The sequence below is a fragment of the Bubalus bubalis genome, chromosome 4 (genome assembly GCF_019923935.1).
Source record: "Bubalus bubalis isolate 160015118507 breed Murrah chromosome 4, NDDB_SH_1, whole genome shotgun sequence".
Taxonomy (NCBI): Eukaryota; Metazoa; Chordata; class Mammalia; order Artiodactyla; family Bovidae; genus Bubalus; species Bubalus bubalis.
In genome coordinates this window covers 110,140,317-110,153,674 of record NC_059160.1, presented here as the reverse complement: position 1 = coordinate 110,153,674, position 13,358 = coordinate 110,140,317, and the positions used below count along the sequence as shown (strand labels likewise).

Here is a 13,358-nt window from a genome sequence, read left to right as displayed (position 1 = left end):
GCTTAGGAAAGCAGGACCATCCCTAAGAGGAAGACCTAAGCCAACTTGGCATGTTGAGGGTAGTTGTAAAGAGCGTAGCCTTTGCAGTCAGTTAGTACTCACTGAGAACCCCTGTTCTGTCACCTGCGAACTCCGTCACTTTGGGCAACCCCTCCAGGCTGCAGCTTTCACATTTGTAAATGTGGATGATTATGAAACCCACTTCTTAAGTTCATATGAGAGTTAAATGAAAGATGTATTTCAGGAAATTCCTCTCCTCCTCCCCTTCATCCTCCTTATTTTTGAAGACATGCTTTGGGGAAAAGGATTGGAACTGAGTCTTTCAAGGTTGAGCAGGTGTTAGCCAGGTGAGGAGAGAGCATAGAAAGATAGCACAGAGGAACAGTCATGCCGAAAGGAGCAGAGTTGAAAGATAAAATGGCATGTTTGGAGAACTCAAGCAGTTTAGTTTGGTGGAGGTAGATGGGGATGGTGGAGGGAGGGTGAGGCAAAGAGATCGGGGAGGGGTGTCCACACTGACTTTCACACAAGAAGCTCAGGGACAAGGGCAGTTGATAGGATGGCTGTGTAATGTATTTGAACTTACTTTACAATGAAGACATTTTGGAATTAAGCAACATAATCTGACATGTGGCCTTTAAAAGTGGCCTATTTCTGAATTTTTAGATTAGCATTTCTCAATCTGGTTTGCAAAAATTCTGCATTCGAATCATCTAGAATATTAATTATAAGAGCTGGTTCATGAACTCCACCCAGGTATTAGAATGGCTGAAGCTGATGACAATCGATATTTTAATGGTATCTCAAATTCTTCTGTACACTAACATTTGAGAATTGGTGCCCTACATCAGAGCTCATGTCCTAGTCAGAAATGTTGAGACCAACCAGGCAGTGATCAAGACTTGAGTAAAACAGAGTTTGTATAAGTCAGGTTGACATCTTTTTGAAATAATTACTGCAGTTTGAGGTAGCCTTCAGCTGCATATTCATTTATCGGTGAAAGTTTTCTCTAAGAAAAAGGATGTGTTTTTTTAAAAAAGAAAAACTGAAAATAGTAAGTGCTCTTATAAAGACTGTTTGACACATTTTTGAAGTGGTAATTGCGGCTCTGTGTAGCTTTCGTCTTCCAGTTTTCACCTGAATGGAGCTGTTGATGAATCTCCTTCATATCAGCTGTGAAGTATAAAGGAAGATGAAGAAAAATCATAAAAATAGTTTGACCCTAACAAATCCCTGGTTAATATTTTTTCTTGAACATGAAAAGTGAAAATAAGTACCATTTATTTTATGGCAGATGGATTTCTCATTTAGGAGAAGGAAAAAAACCTGTTATTTTTTCAATTAATATACAATTCTAATTTTATCAAGTATGTAGGATATCAATATCTTATGAGTTTATTTAAGCTGTATTTTAAAAATTTTAATTCTTCACTTTTATAACTTATTTTTCTAACATCACTAGAGTTTATTTACAGTGCTGTAATTCTCCTCTGAAGTGGAGGTCTCTATTTTGGACAATGCATAATACTTCTTATAATTCTTATAATAATAATAATTCTTATAAGAAGAAACATCTTTGCTTCCTAATCTGAAAAGAAAGAAGTATAGTATCTCCTTCTGACCAAAGAGGATTGTTCTCTTGTAGCAAACTGCCCTGTCTAATAAAAATGAAGGATTTAGCTCTACAGGCAAATATAGAGGATGCGCTTTTACATCAGGATAACTAATACAAAACCAATCTGAAGGAAGTCCAATAATCTTATCCAAAAATTTATTTTATGTTCCAGTGATATGTCAACCAGCCTCAGGGAAGTTTAATAGGAAAATACATGACAAAGTATTTCATAGATTGAAAAGGAGCTATAAGCCACAAACATTTCACTTACTTGCTTTGATTATTGCTGCTCAGGCTGGAAGCTGAGAACTATAAGTAGGCCAGTGCAAGAAGGTATTAAAAATATGTGAGTTACCCTTGATCTAGAAGGTGCAGATACTGCCATAAACTTGACAAAGTACATCTTTCTAGGAGCTAACATTCATAAAGGGAGGAAGACAGATAATAAAGCCAAAGACAAATCAGATGATGAAAGGTCCTGAAAAGTGTAATCAAAATGATAAAAATAGATTCTATGGCAGAGAGTGATATGGCAGCCTGGTATGCTACATTTTGTGGACCTAGTGAAATGAAAATGTATACCCCTTTGATAAAAACAGGGATTTTTTTCCCCTTTGTTTTGTAGTCTTTCTTGACCTGCCATAGTGTTTTTTCTTTATTACTTAATGCCTTGCTTACTTGGATACAAGTATACTTCCAGGTTGAATGCAGACCCTTACAGGTACTGAGGGCATTGCCCCATAACTCCAACTTGGCACTTGGAAGCAGAAAGGAATGAGGTTAGGTAGAGTTCACTAACAAAATATATACTGTCCTATATAATATACTGAGCACTTGCAAGTATGATGTTGGTCTAGGAGACTGAAAACTTCTTGTGAATATGAGTTTATTTAATTTCCCCTGTGAAAGATTTATAAAAATGTACACTCTAGTACAGTGTTTCCCAAACTATGCTTTTGTTATTACTTGGGAGAAAAAATAGCCAAAGGATTTCATATCTCCTTCACAATTTAAATTTTGCTTCTAGTTAAAATTTTGCTTTATTTACTTTGACTTAACCATGTATTTTAAAAATTATTGTGTGAGTTAATTTCAGTGTTAGAGTCAGCATAGTCTTTTACAGGGTATAGCTCTTACCCATAAAGAACATTGCATATTCTCACTTTAGGTTGAAGGTACTCTAAATTTTCCCAATGGATTCCATCTCTAGTTTCTCCCTGCTATTATCCTTTCTAGCACACACATTATTTTCTTTTAGTAACGCAAACATCATCTGTCACTTTAGTATTCCAAATCCTCTGTTGAAGGCATTTTGCACATGAAATAACAGCCATTGACTCTAATGGGTAACTTGATGGCAAAGGGTCTCAGACTATGCTTGTATGGAATCCGTGCTGTAGCTCTCTGTGCTTTCTCTAGTTCTGTAAAAATCTTGAACTTCTGGCCCCCCAAGCCTTTATTCCCAATGGTTTCTTTCCTCATTCCATTTTTCATCCCTGTTTATTTTCCTATTTATGATCTCTTACAGATCAATAATATATGTCCTACCTCTTGCAAGAAGCCTTCCTAAGTTCCTTTGATGGAAATTCATCTCCTCATCCTCCTTAGCAACTCTTTCTCTCTCTCTATAGACACACACACACACATTTTGTGCTTATTCTTTTCAATTATGCAAAGTCATACATTTTTGGTTGTCGTTGTCTCTGAGTCCTGTCTGACTCTTTGTGGCCCCATGGACTACAGCACACTAGGCTTTCCTGTCCATCACTATCTTCTGGAGTTTGCTCAGATTCATGTCCATCGACATTTATGGTACTCAATCATATTTATTAGCCATCAATATAGAATTGCTGGGTCAGCAGGTATATCTGTTGCAGGAAGGAGGACCCCTTCCAGGGCCCAAAACTGGGTTCTTGTCTAACACTTGGAAATGAATTGTCCGAGGAGACACATGTGCTGACAAAGCAAGAGATTTTATTGGGAAAGGGCACCCGAGTGGAGAGCAGTAGGGTAAGGAAACCCAAGAGAACAGCTCTGCTATATGGCTTGCAGTCTCTGGTTTTATGGTGATGGGGTTAGTTTCCGGGTTGTCTTTGGCCAATCATCTGACTCAGAGTCCTTCCTGGTGGTGCAAGCCTTGTTCAGCCAAGATGGATGCCAGAGTGAAGGCTTCTGGGAGGTGGTCGGACATGTGGTGTCTCCTTTCGACCTTTCCCGAACTCTTCCAGTTGGTGGAAGCTTATTAGTTCCATGTTCCTTACCAGGACCTCCTGTGGTAAAACAGCTCATGCAAATGGTTACTATGGTGCCCGGCCAGGGTGGGCGGTTTCAGTCAGGGTGCTTCCCCTAACAAATCCGCCTAATGTACTGTATGCCCATGCCTTGACTGCTCTTCTCTATAACTGAAATACCTTTTTCTCTTTGCCCATTTATCTATCTTGAGCCTACCTACTGTGTCTTGTTATCAATTTTATGTTTTTCCTATTTTATTCATTTGTTTTTGTCTTTTGTTATAAAATTAAGGAAGGATAGGGGTAAGCCAAAATTCTAGTACATAGATATTTATTGACAGATATTAATTTAATTAATGTTTGCATTTTGGTGAGAAAATAAGAAATTCATTTTTTTCTTTATTATGTTTTTTCCCTTTTTTTTGAAGAAACGATCAGGTTTTTTTCTGGAAAATAAACCAACATATCAGCTGTGGAAGGCAGGGTACTGCATGGTAGTATACTTTCCAGAGAAAGACATCACTATTCTTTGGGATAAAAAGACAACCATCCATATCAAAGTTGGACCACGGTGGAAGGTAGGTCTACCTATTTGGTAGGTCAATCCAAATGAGATACAAGAAATGAAATTACATTGGACTTTTTAATGTTTTATGGAAATAAAACGATTGATGAAATGAGATATTTCTCAAATGATTGAGACATGTTATATTTTTAGAATAACTAACTCAGATCCCAGGGAAGAATAACTTTACCATGTGTTGCATACTATTCTTAACTTCAACTTTACAGTATCCAGTTTTCCAAAGTTACTTAGTTAAGCTTTTATTCCCACTCCCTACAGTATGATTATATGATCTTGTTTGTAATACAGTTGGATTTATTACAATTTGTGTTCCATCTTTTCCTCCATTTTCCAGATATTTTTAAGCTTACATATAGTAAAATTCTTTAAAAATGTAAAATAATTTATTTTTATGATTGTAATTCTATGTATTTCAACAAATGCATGGAGCTGTGTATCCACCACCACAGTTCTAGAAAGAACAGATCTGTCAGCTTCCAAATTTATTCTGTGTTGCTCTTTTATTGTCAATGGTTACTTCTTACCCTTCACCCTCGGCAACCACTGCATAGTTTTGCCTTTTCTGGATACAGTATAAATGAAATCATGCAATATATAGTCCTTTGGGTCTGGCTTCTTTGGCTTGATGAAACACATTCAAGATTCATTCATATTTCTCAATGAATTAATTGTTTGCCCCTGTTTACTGCTGTGTGATATTCTTGTTGTATGGGTATACTAGTTTGTTTGATCCATTAATGGTTGAATACTCAGTCTGGATTGTTTACAGTTCTTTTCAATTTATATTTTACATTGTTTTAATGATTGCTTATTATTAAATATTGTGCTAAATATTATTAGATATTTTTATTATTTTAGATGTTTAAAATTTTAGTCCTTAAATGTTGAAATGAATATAGAATATTTCATGGTAATTTTCTTTTCCTTTAGAACAAATTATCTGGATTATGTGGAAACTTTGACAAATGTACTTCAAATGATATGACCACATCCAATAACTTGGAAGTGAGAAATGCCCAGGTATTTGGAGATAGTTGGGCATTAGGACAGGTAAGTGGAATATAGATATTTTAGAACAAAACAAATATTTTCTGGTGTACTTATCCACTAAAACATTTTATGCTTACAGGAAAATTTATTTAGGTAATACTATTTTATGTAATATTTGTGTAGTAATTTATAGTTGACAAAGTCAAACTGCTTTTACATTTAATTTCTCATGCAATCCTTGTGACAATCTGATAATATAAAGGGTATTGACTGCATATTACAGATGAAGAAATTGAGGCTTAGGAAGGTTAAATTCCTTGTCTACTATTGTGTATCCAGAAAGTCACAGAGATGATGTTCAAATTTTCATCTTCTAATCTCATGCTTTTCCTTTCTAATGCTCTTTCAATGTATTTGTATTTCTAATGATGTATCTTTATTCAACTCAAGGTAATGAATAAATGAAGAAAGAATTTCTTAACATTTGTTCTCCAGACATAGCTGTGTGTGGGGTGGGGTAAAGAGTGAATTCATAGCCAACTACCTTAGGGAGCAGTTAGGATGAATTAAGTCAGGCATATTTCTTTTTTGAAGGATTTCTTGAGGCCTTATATGCCTTCAGGACAGCGATGTGTTTGAAGGATTCCCAAATTTACTGACACAGAGCTTATGTTTTTGTATATCAGTTCTCAAAGAAATAGTTTTCTATGGGACACAATCTGAGAAACACTTAACTAAGAAAACAGTCTAAATGGAAATTTGTTCTACTCTTTTCTTCTTTTTTAAACCTATTTTTTATAACTAAAAATAGAGTCTGCAACTACAATTTCCTGGTTGGTTACTATTTGATTAGTTGTTTTACTATTTTGCCTAGTTTACTAATATATCTAAATCTCTTTAAAAAATTAAAAGGGGATTGGGGTTAAACATTCACCCAATTTAGTAAAATTTAAGCAGTATATTTCATTGTGGTCTACATTAAAAATTATAAAGATTTTATTTTTTGATATAAAATGAATTAAGGAATACTTAATTTATAATCATACTTAAATATTTAGACCAAAGAATTTTAAACTCATTTATACCTAATGGACAAAGCTGAAAAAAAAAATTTCATTCAGTAAGTTCTGGCTAGCACTTAATGTTTTCCAAGAGATATGAACACATTATGTGATTAAAACAGCCACTGACCTTGGGAATTTAGTTTAGCAGATGAGGTAGAAAAGTTAACAATGGCACTATGAGACAGGTGCTTTGATATAGGTGTATACAGCATGGAGTTTGTGGTCAAAGGAAGATGCCATTGAGTTGATTCTCACAAGACTCACAGGCACTATAAAACTGAAGGTGATGAGAAAGAGGGTAGCCGCAAAGGAAGGAGCAGCCCTTTAGAAGGCATCAGGAAGACTAGAGTGAGTATGGTGCCTGTGTGCTAAGTTGCTTCTGTTGTGTCCGACTCTGTAAGCCCATGGACTATAGTCCATCAGGCTCCTCTCTCCCTGGGATTTTCCAGGGAGAATACAGGAGTGAGTTCTCATGCCCTCCTGCATGGGATTTTCCCAAGCCACGGATTGAACCCATGTCTCCCGTTTCCTACATTGGCAGGCAGGTTGTCTACCACTAGCGCCACCTGGGGAGAAGGCAATGGCAACCCACTCCAGTGTTCTTGCCTGGAGAATCCCAGGGACGGCGGACCCTGGTGGGCTGCCGTCTATGGGGGCGCACAGAGTCGGACATGACTGAAGCGACTTAGCAGCAGCGGCAGCGCCCCCTGGGAAGCCTGAGCATAGTGATTGTTTTTGTTCCGTTGCTCAATCATGTCTGACTATTTGCGACCCCATGGACTGCAGCACGCCAGGCTTCCCTGTCCGTCACCATCTCCTGGAGCTTGCTCAAACTCACGTCCATTGAGTCGATTATGCCATCTAACTATTTTGTCCTCTGTCGTCCACTTCTTCCGCTTTCAGTCTTTCCCAGCATCAGGGTCTTTTCTAAAGAGTCAGTTCTTCACATCAGGTGACCAAAGTATTGGAGCTTCAGCTTCAGCATCAGTCCTTCCAATGAATATTCAGGACTGATCTCCTTTAGAATGGACTGGTTTGATCTCTTTGCAGTCCAGGGGACTCTCAAGAGTCTTCTCCAACACCACAGTTCAAAAGCATCAGTTCTTCAGCACTCAGCCTTCTTAATGGTCCAGCTCTCACATCCATACATGACTACTGGAAAAACCATAGCTTTGACTAGACAGACATTTTTGTTGGCAAAGTAATGTCTGTACTTTGCTGTCTAGGTTTGTCATAGCTTTTCTTTCAAGGAGCAAGCGTCTTAATTCCATGGCTGCAGTCACCATCTGCAGTGATTTTGGAGCCCAAGAAAATAAAATCTGTCACTGTTTCCATTGTCTCCCCATCTATATGCCATGAAATGATGGGACTGGATGCCATGATCTTTGTTTTTTGAATGTTGAGTTTTAAGCCAGCTTTTTCATGCTCTTCTTTCACCTTCATCAAAAGGCTATTTAGGTCCTCTTCACTTTCTTTCATAAGGATTGTGTCATCAGCATATCTGAGGTTATTGATATTTCTCCCCATAGTCTTGATTCCAGCTTGTGAGTCATCCAGCCTGGCATTTCGTATGCTGGACTCTGCATAGAAGTTAAATAAACAGGGTAACAACATACAGTCTTGACATACTCCTTTCCCAGTTTTGAACCAGTCCATTGTTTCATGTCTGGTTCTGTTTCTTCTTGTTCTGCATACTGATTTCACAGGAGGCAGATAAGGTGGTCTGGTATCCCCTTCTCTTTAAGAGCTTTCCAGTTTGTTGTGATCCACACAGTCAAAGGCTTTAGGGTAGTCAACGAAGCAGAAGTAGATGTTTTTCTGGAACTCTTTTGCTTTTTCTATGATCCAACGGATGTTGTCAATTTGATCTCTCATTCCTCTGCCTTTTCTAAATCCAGTTTGAACACCTGGAAGGCTCTTGGTTCATGTACTGTTGAAGCCTGACTTGAGAATTTTGAGCATTACTTGCTAGCATATATATGAGTAAAATTGTGTGGTAGTTTGAACATTCTTTGGCATTGCCCTTATTTGGGACTGGAATGAAAACTGACCTTTTCCAATCCTGTGGCTGCTGCTGAGTTTTCCAAATTTGCTGGCATATTGAGTGCAGCACTTTCACAGAATCATCTTTTAGGATTTGAAATAGCTCAGCTGAAATTCCATCACCTCCACTAGCTTTGTTCGTAGTGATACTTCCTAAGTCCCACTTGACTTCACATTCCAGGATGTCTGGCTCTAGGTGAGTGGTCACATCATTGTGGTTATCTGGGTCATGAAGATTGTTTTTATACAGTTCTTCCGTGTATTCTTGCCACCTCTTCTTAATACCTTCTGCTTCTGTTAGGTTTATACTGTTTCTGTTCTTTATTGTGCCCAACTTTGCATGAAATGAGTCCTTGGTATTTCTAATTTTCTTGAAGAGATCTCTAGATCTTTCCCATTCTGTTGTTTTCCTCTATTTCTTTGCATGGATCACTTAGGAAGGCTTTCTTATCTCTCCTTGCTATTCTTTGGAACTCTGCAGTCAAATGGGTATGTCTTTCCTTTTCTCCTTTGCCTTTAGCTTCTCTTCTCTCATCTGCTCGCTGTAAGGCTTTCTCAGACAAACATTTTCCCCTTTGAATTTCTTTTTCTTGGGGATGGTTTTGATCACCGCCTCCTATATAATGTTACAAACCTCTGTCCATAGTTTTTCAGGCACTCTGTCTATCAGGTCTAATCCCCTGAATCTATTTGTCACTTCAAGTGTATAATTGTAAGGGGTTTGATTTAGGTCATACCTGAATGGTCTAGTGATTTTCCCTACTTTCTTCAATTTAAGTCTGAATTTGGCAATAAGGAGTTCATAATCTGAGTATGGTACCTTACAGGAATTTTATGTAATTCATTATGGCTGTGGTAATGGTCTGAAGTAGGGAATGGCTGGAATGCAAAATACAGGGCTGCGATATTTGTGTGCTAGGATCTAGACTAGAAGGCTGTTAACTAGGTGGTTATAATCCAACTAAGAAATGTTACATTTTGAAGATTTAGAAAACTGTTCAAATTTGAGAGACCTGAACATCAGACTCTGTTGAAAGGATTGCCAAATGAAGGATTGATTTGGAGAATTCAAGGAAGTCTCCTGTCTTCTTAGATTACTGGTTAGACACTGGTGCTCTTCTACAAGACAGGGCAAAGAGGAAAGTTGGTGGTAGGGGGCAGTGGGGACAAGACAGTGGTGTAAAGAAAAATACAGGTCAGGATATGTTGAGAGAGAAGTGACAGAGATTTTATGTGGAAATGAGATTTCAGAAAAGAGATCTGGGATGGGAATATGGAAATGTCCAAGTCTGGATATTTCAGAAAAGAGATCTGGGATTCAGCAGTTACTATTATATACAGGGGGCTTCCCTTGTTTCTCAGCTGGTAAAGAATCCGCCCACAATGCAGGAGACCTGGGTTCGATCCCTGGGTTTGGAAGAATCCCTGGAGAAGGGAAAGGCTACCCACTCCAGTATTCTGGCCTGGAGAATTCTATGGACTGTATAGTCCATGGGGTCACAGAGTCTGCTGAAGGCCTGAGAAGTGTATAGAATGATAAAAATAAAGACTTGAAGGTCAAGCCTTGCAGAGAAGGGAAGTGGAATGAGGATGGGGAATAGCAGCGAATGAATCAGGAGGAAACCCACCGGAAAATGTTGCCACCAGAAACACATGAGCCATGTAAGAAGGGTAAAGTACTAAACAGAGTCAGAGACAGGGAGAGATCAGGTGAGACAAAGACTGAGACGTTGCCTTTATATTTAGTAATGAGGAGATCAGTGATCACCTTTTCCAGGCCGGTTTGAGGGAGGTGGATTAGGAGAGGCAGAGACCAAATTGCTGAGTATCCGGGAGGCAAGCTGTAGCTGCTTGAGTATATGTGAGTCCTCAGAGGATGGCTTGTGATAGAAATGAAAGACGTGAAAATTAAAGGAAAAAGAATAATTTGCTTATGGAAAATTTTTAGTCATGTAACACTACAGTGGACAGTTTAAAAATTATTTAACTTCACTCTCTAATATTGTCATGGCTTTAATAGTAAATTTAGTTACTTTCAAAAATAACATATGCTATTAACATGAGCCGGCTGAGCACAGGTACTTTCTGTAAAGTCTGTCTAAAAGAATGAGAATATATTAGATATGATTGTAGTGGTTGAAATCAGATTAGGTTACTCTGGTTTCAGCTTCAGAAATTTCCTCGTTGGAAACTTTCTTTTCTCCCTTAACTTTTTCCACAGTGCAAAACCCCAGTTGAATCATTTAAACCCTGCGAGGCACATCAGAACAAATTTCCTTATGCCAAGAAAGAATGCTCCATTCTGTACAGCGATGCTTTTGCTTCTTGTCGCAATGTGGTGAGTGAATACTTTATTAAACTTTCCAACTTAAACAACTACTGCAGTGTCTATAATACTGAGATTAACTGGACAAATAATTTAGCTGCCCATTGGTTTTTTAGGTATACTACCTAACCCTTATTAGGAAGACCAATTTGGTCATTTGTTTTTCTGTAGAACTGGCACATTAGGTAATTTACATTCTTCCTCATGTCATCTTATTAACAGAGTACATTTGTACATAATATTTGTTAATGGTCTTTTTCAGGTTACGAAACATTTTTATGTCCATTATCAAAACTATAAATCCTTAGTTTTCTTTGGAGAACAACACCGAATGGCATTCTTCTCCTTAACCCAAAGTATAGTTTAAAATGATTATTAGTGGCACATTTAAAATAGTTTTAGAAGCACATCCCAAGATGGAATGTAATTTATTTCGACATTAACTTTCTAAATGTCTTTCCAACATAACAATTTTAGGTCCCAATAGAAATTTTAAAAGTAGCTTAAGATATTATTAAAAACAAAGTACGTTTGGAAGCAGAACATTCTTTTAATGCCATGCAAATATGCCAATAATGAAACAAAATATGAATCTGTTGTATTGAAGATATTGAAATTGTATTTGTCAGTCCTATTCCCTGTTTTGCTAGTTCTTTGATCTTACATTTGCCGAATAAATTCTTTTTTCATTTGGGCAAATAGAGGTTTGAGATATTTAGAACTCTCTAGGTGGCAGTGTTAAGCTGATTATAGCAAATTTTGAAAATCTACCAGTTAGTTTTCTTTTAGAAGGCTGAATTTTATCAACTGTAGTTAGTACATTTTGAAATTAATTTATCTTTTACTTCATTTCAGATTGATGTCACTTCTTTTGCTAAAAATTGTCATGAAGACACGTGTAACTGTAATCTTGGTGGGGATTGTGAATGTTTATGCACAAGCATAGCAGCGTATGCATACAGGTGCTGTCAGGAAGGGGTTTCTGTTCACTGGAGATCATCTACTCTTTGTTGTGAGTACCCTAGTTAGAACATCATCATTAGGTGGGACGCTTATAAGGAGATTCATGTTGTCTTGTCTTAGAAATGATACCATGGAACTCATGGAAATCAAATTTAAGATAAGTAAATTTTATACTCTTTTGATGAGGTATATAAATTGTAGTATAGCTAAAGGACTTATAAAAGAAACTTTGAAGTAAGTTTTTCTGTTCTGTGTTTGACTTATCACTGTAACATTTGAACTATAAATTATATACCATCCTTGGAGAAATTGTTTATAACTCTCTTATGGCTATGAAATTCCACTGTTCTAGTAATAAGAAACATTGTTTTAAAAACATTTTGAATTTGTATTCAGATTGACCTTTTAAACTTTTCGTTTACTCCTATAGATAGTACATCATCTGATAAACAGCTTATGATTTTAACCCTTTTAGCGGACTATAGACTGGCTAATGTATTTGCCTACCTATAAAATAATCTTAGGAAATTTAATAAATTATTAATAGTACTCTTAAAGAATCCTCTTAGCTTAGAGAAAATTCCCAAATAATGATGTCATTCTGAGTTCTTTCACCTGGCTATTGGTAAATCATGTTTTCCACATATTCAAGATTAAGTGCTCAGATTCTTATTTAGTTTAACATTTCTTCTTTTATCTTTTTAGCACTTGATTGTGAATACTACAATGAAGGTATGTGAGAGTATCAGGATACTATTTTATTAATGTCTCTTTGGATTCACAGTTTTTGAAAAACTTTTCTGGGAACAGAGTATAAGTAGTTCATAATTTGTCATACAGTTAATCCTTGAACAAGGCGGGGGTTGAGGGCACGAACCCTCCGCAATTGGTCCCCTTCGTATCTGCAGTTCTATATTCTCAGATTCAACTGACCATGGATTGTATTGTTGTTCAGTTGCTTAAATTGAGTCTAACTCTTTTGTGACCCCATAGACTGTAGCCCGCCAGGCTTCTCTGTTCATGGAATTTCCGAGCAAGAATGCTGGCATGGGTTGACATTTCCTTCTCTGGAGGATCTTCCCAACCCAGGAATCAAATCCACGTCTCCTACGTTGGCAGGCAGATTCTTACCACTGAGCCACCAGGGAGCCCCACAGTGCTATATGTTTACTGTTGAAACAAATCTGCTTAGAAGTGGACTTGCACAGTTCAAATTATGTTGTTTGTGTCAACTGTATGACTCAGTGAAAGCCATTGCCTTCTAAAATGTATCTAAATTTCTAAGTATTTGTGTTAAAATTTATTCCCTTGAAAAATAATAGTGTTGTAACTAAGTTCTCAGCACCTAGGAAGCTCTTAGTAGTCCTAGAATGAAGGGATGAATGAATGAGTAAAGTTAGCTAATTTTTTTGGTAAAAAGGATGAAGGATATACATACCTCTTAGCATTATGAATAAAAATGGACATTGTTTGAACTCTATTATGCTATGTTATATGTTATATGCTATATGTTTGAACTCTATTCTAATTAAAGAAAGAA

The 13,358-nt window shown here is 37.0% G+C and overlaps 1 protein-coding gene across 1 annotated transcript in view; it reads left to right on the top strand.

The window, feature by feature from the left end:
• OTOGL (otogelin like) overlaps positions 1 to 13,358 on the top strand; it is a 198,463-nt gene that overhangs the window by 112,133 nt on the left and 72,972 nt on the right. The window contains exons 27-31 of the mRNA XM_045165523.1: positions 4,275 to 4,424; positions 5,363 to 5,482; positions 10,751 to 10,867; positions 11,711 to 11,867; positions 12,524 to 12,550. Of these exons, the coding sequence (XP_045021458.1) occupies positions 4,275 to 4,424; positions 5,363 to 5,482; positions 10,751 to 10,867; positions 11,711 to 11,867; positions 12,524 to 12,550 (571 nt within the window). The remainder of the gene's footprint in view (positions 1 to 4,274; positions 4,425 to 5,362; positions 5,483 to 10,750; positions 10,868 to 11,710; positions 11,868 to 12,523; positions 12,551 to 13,358) is intronic.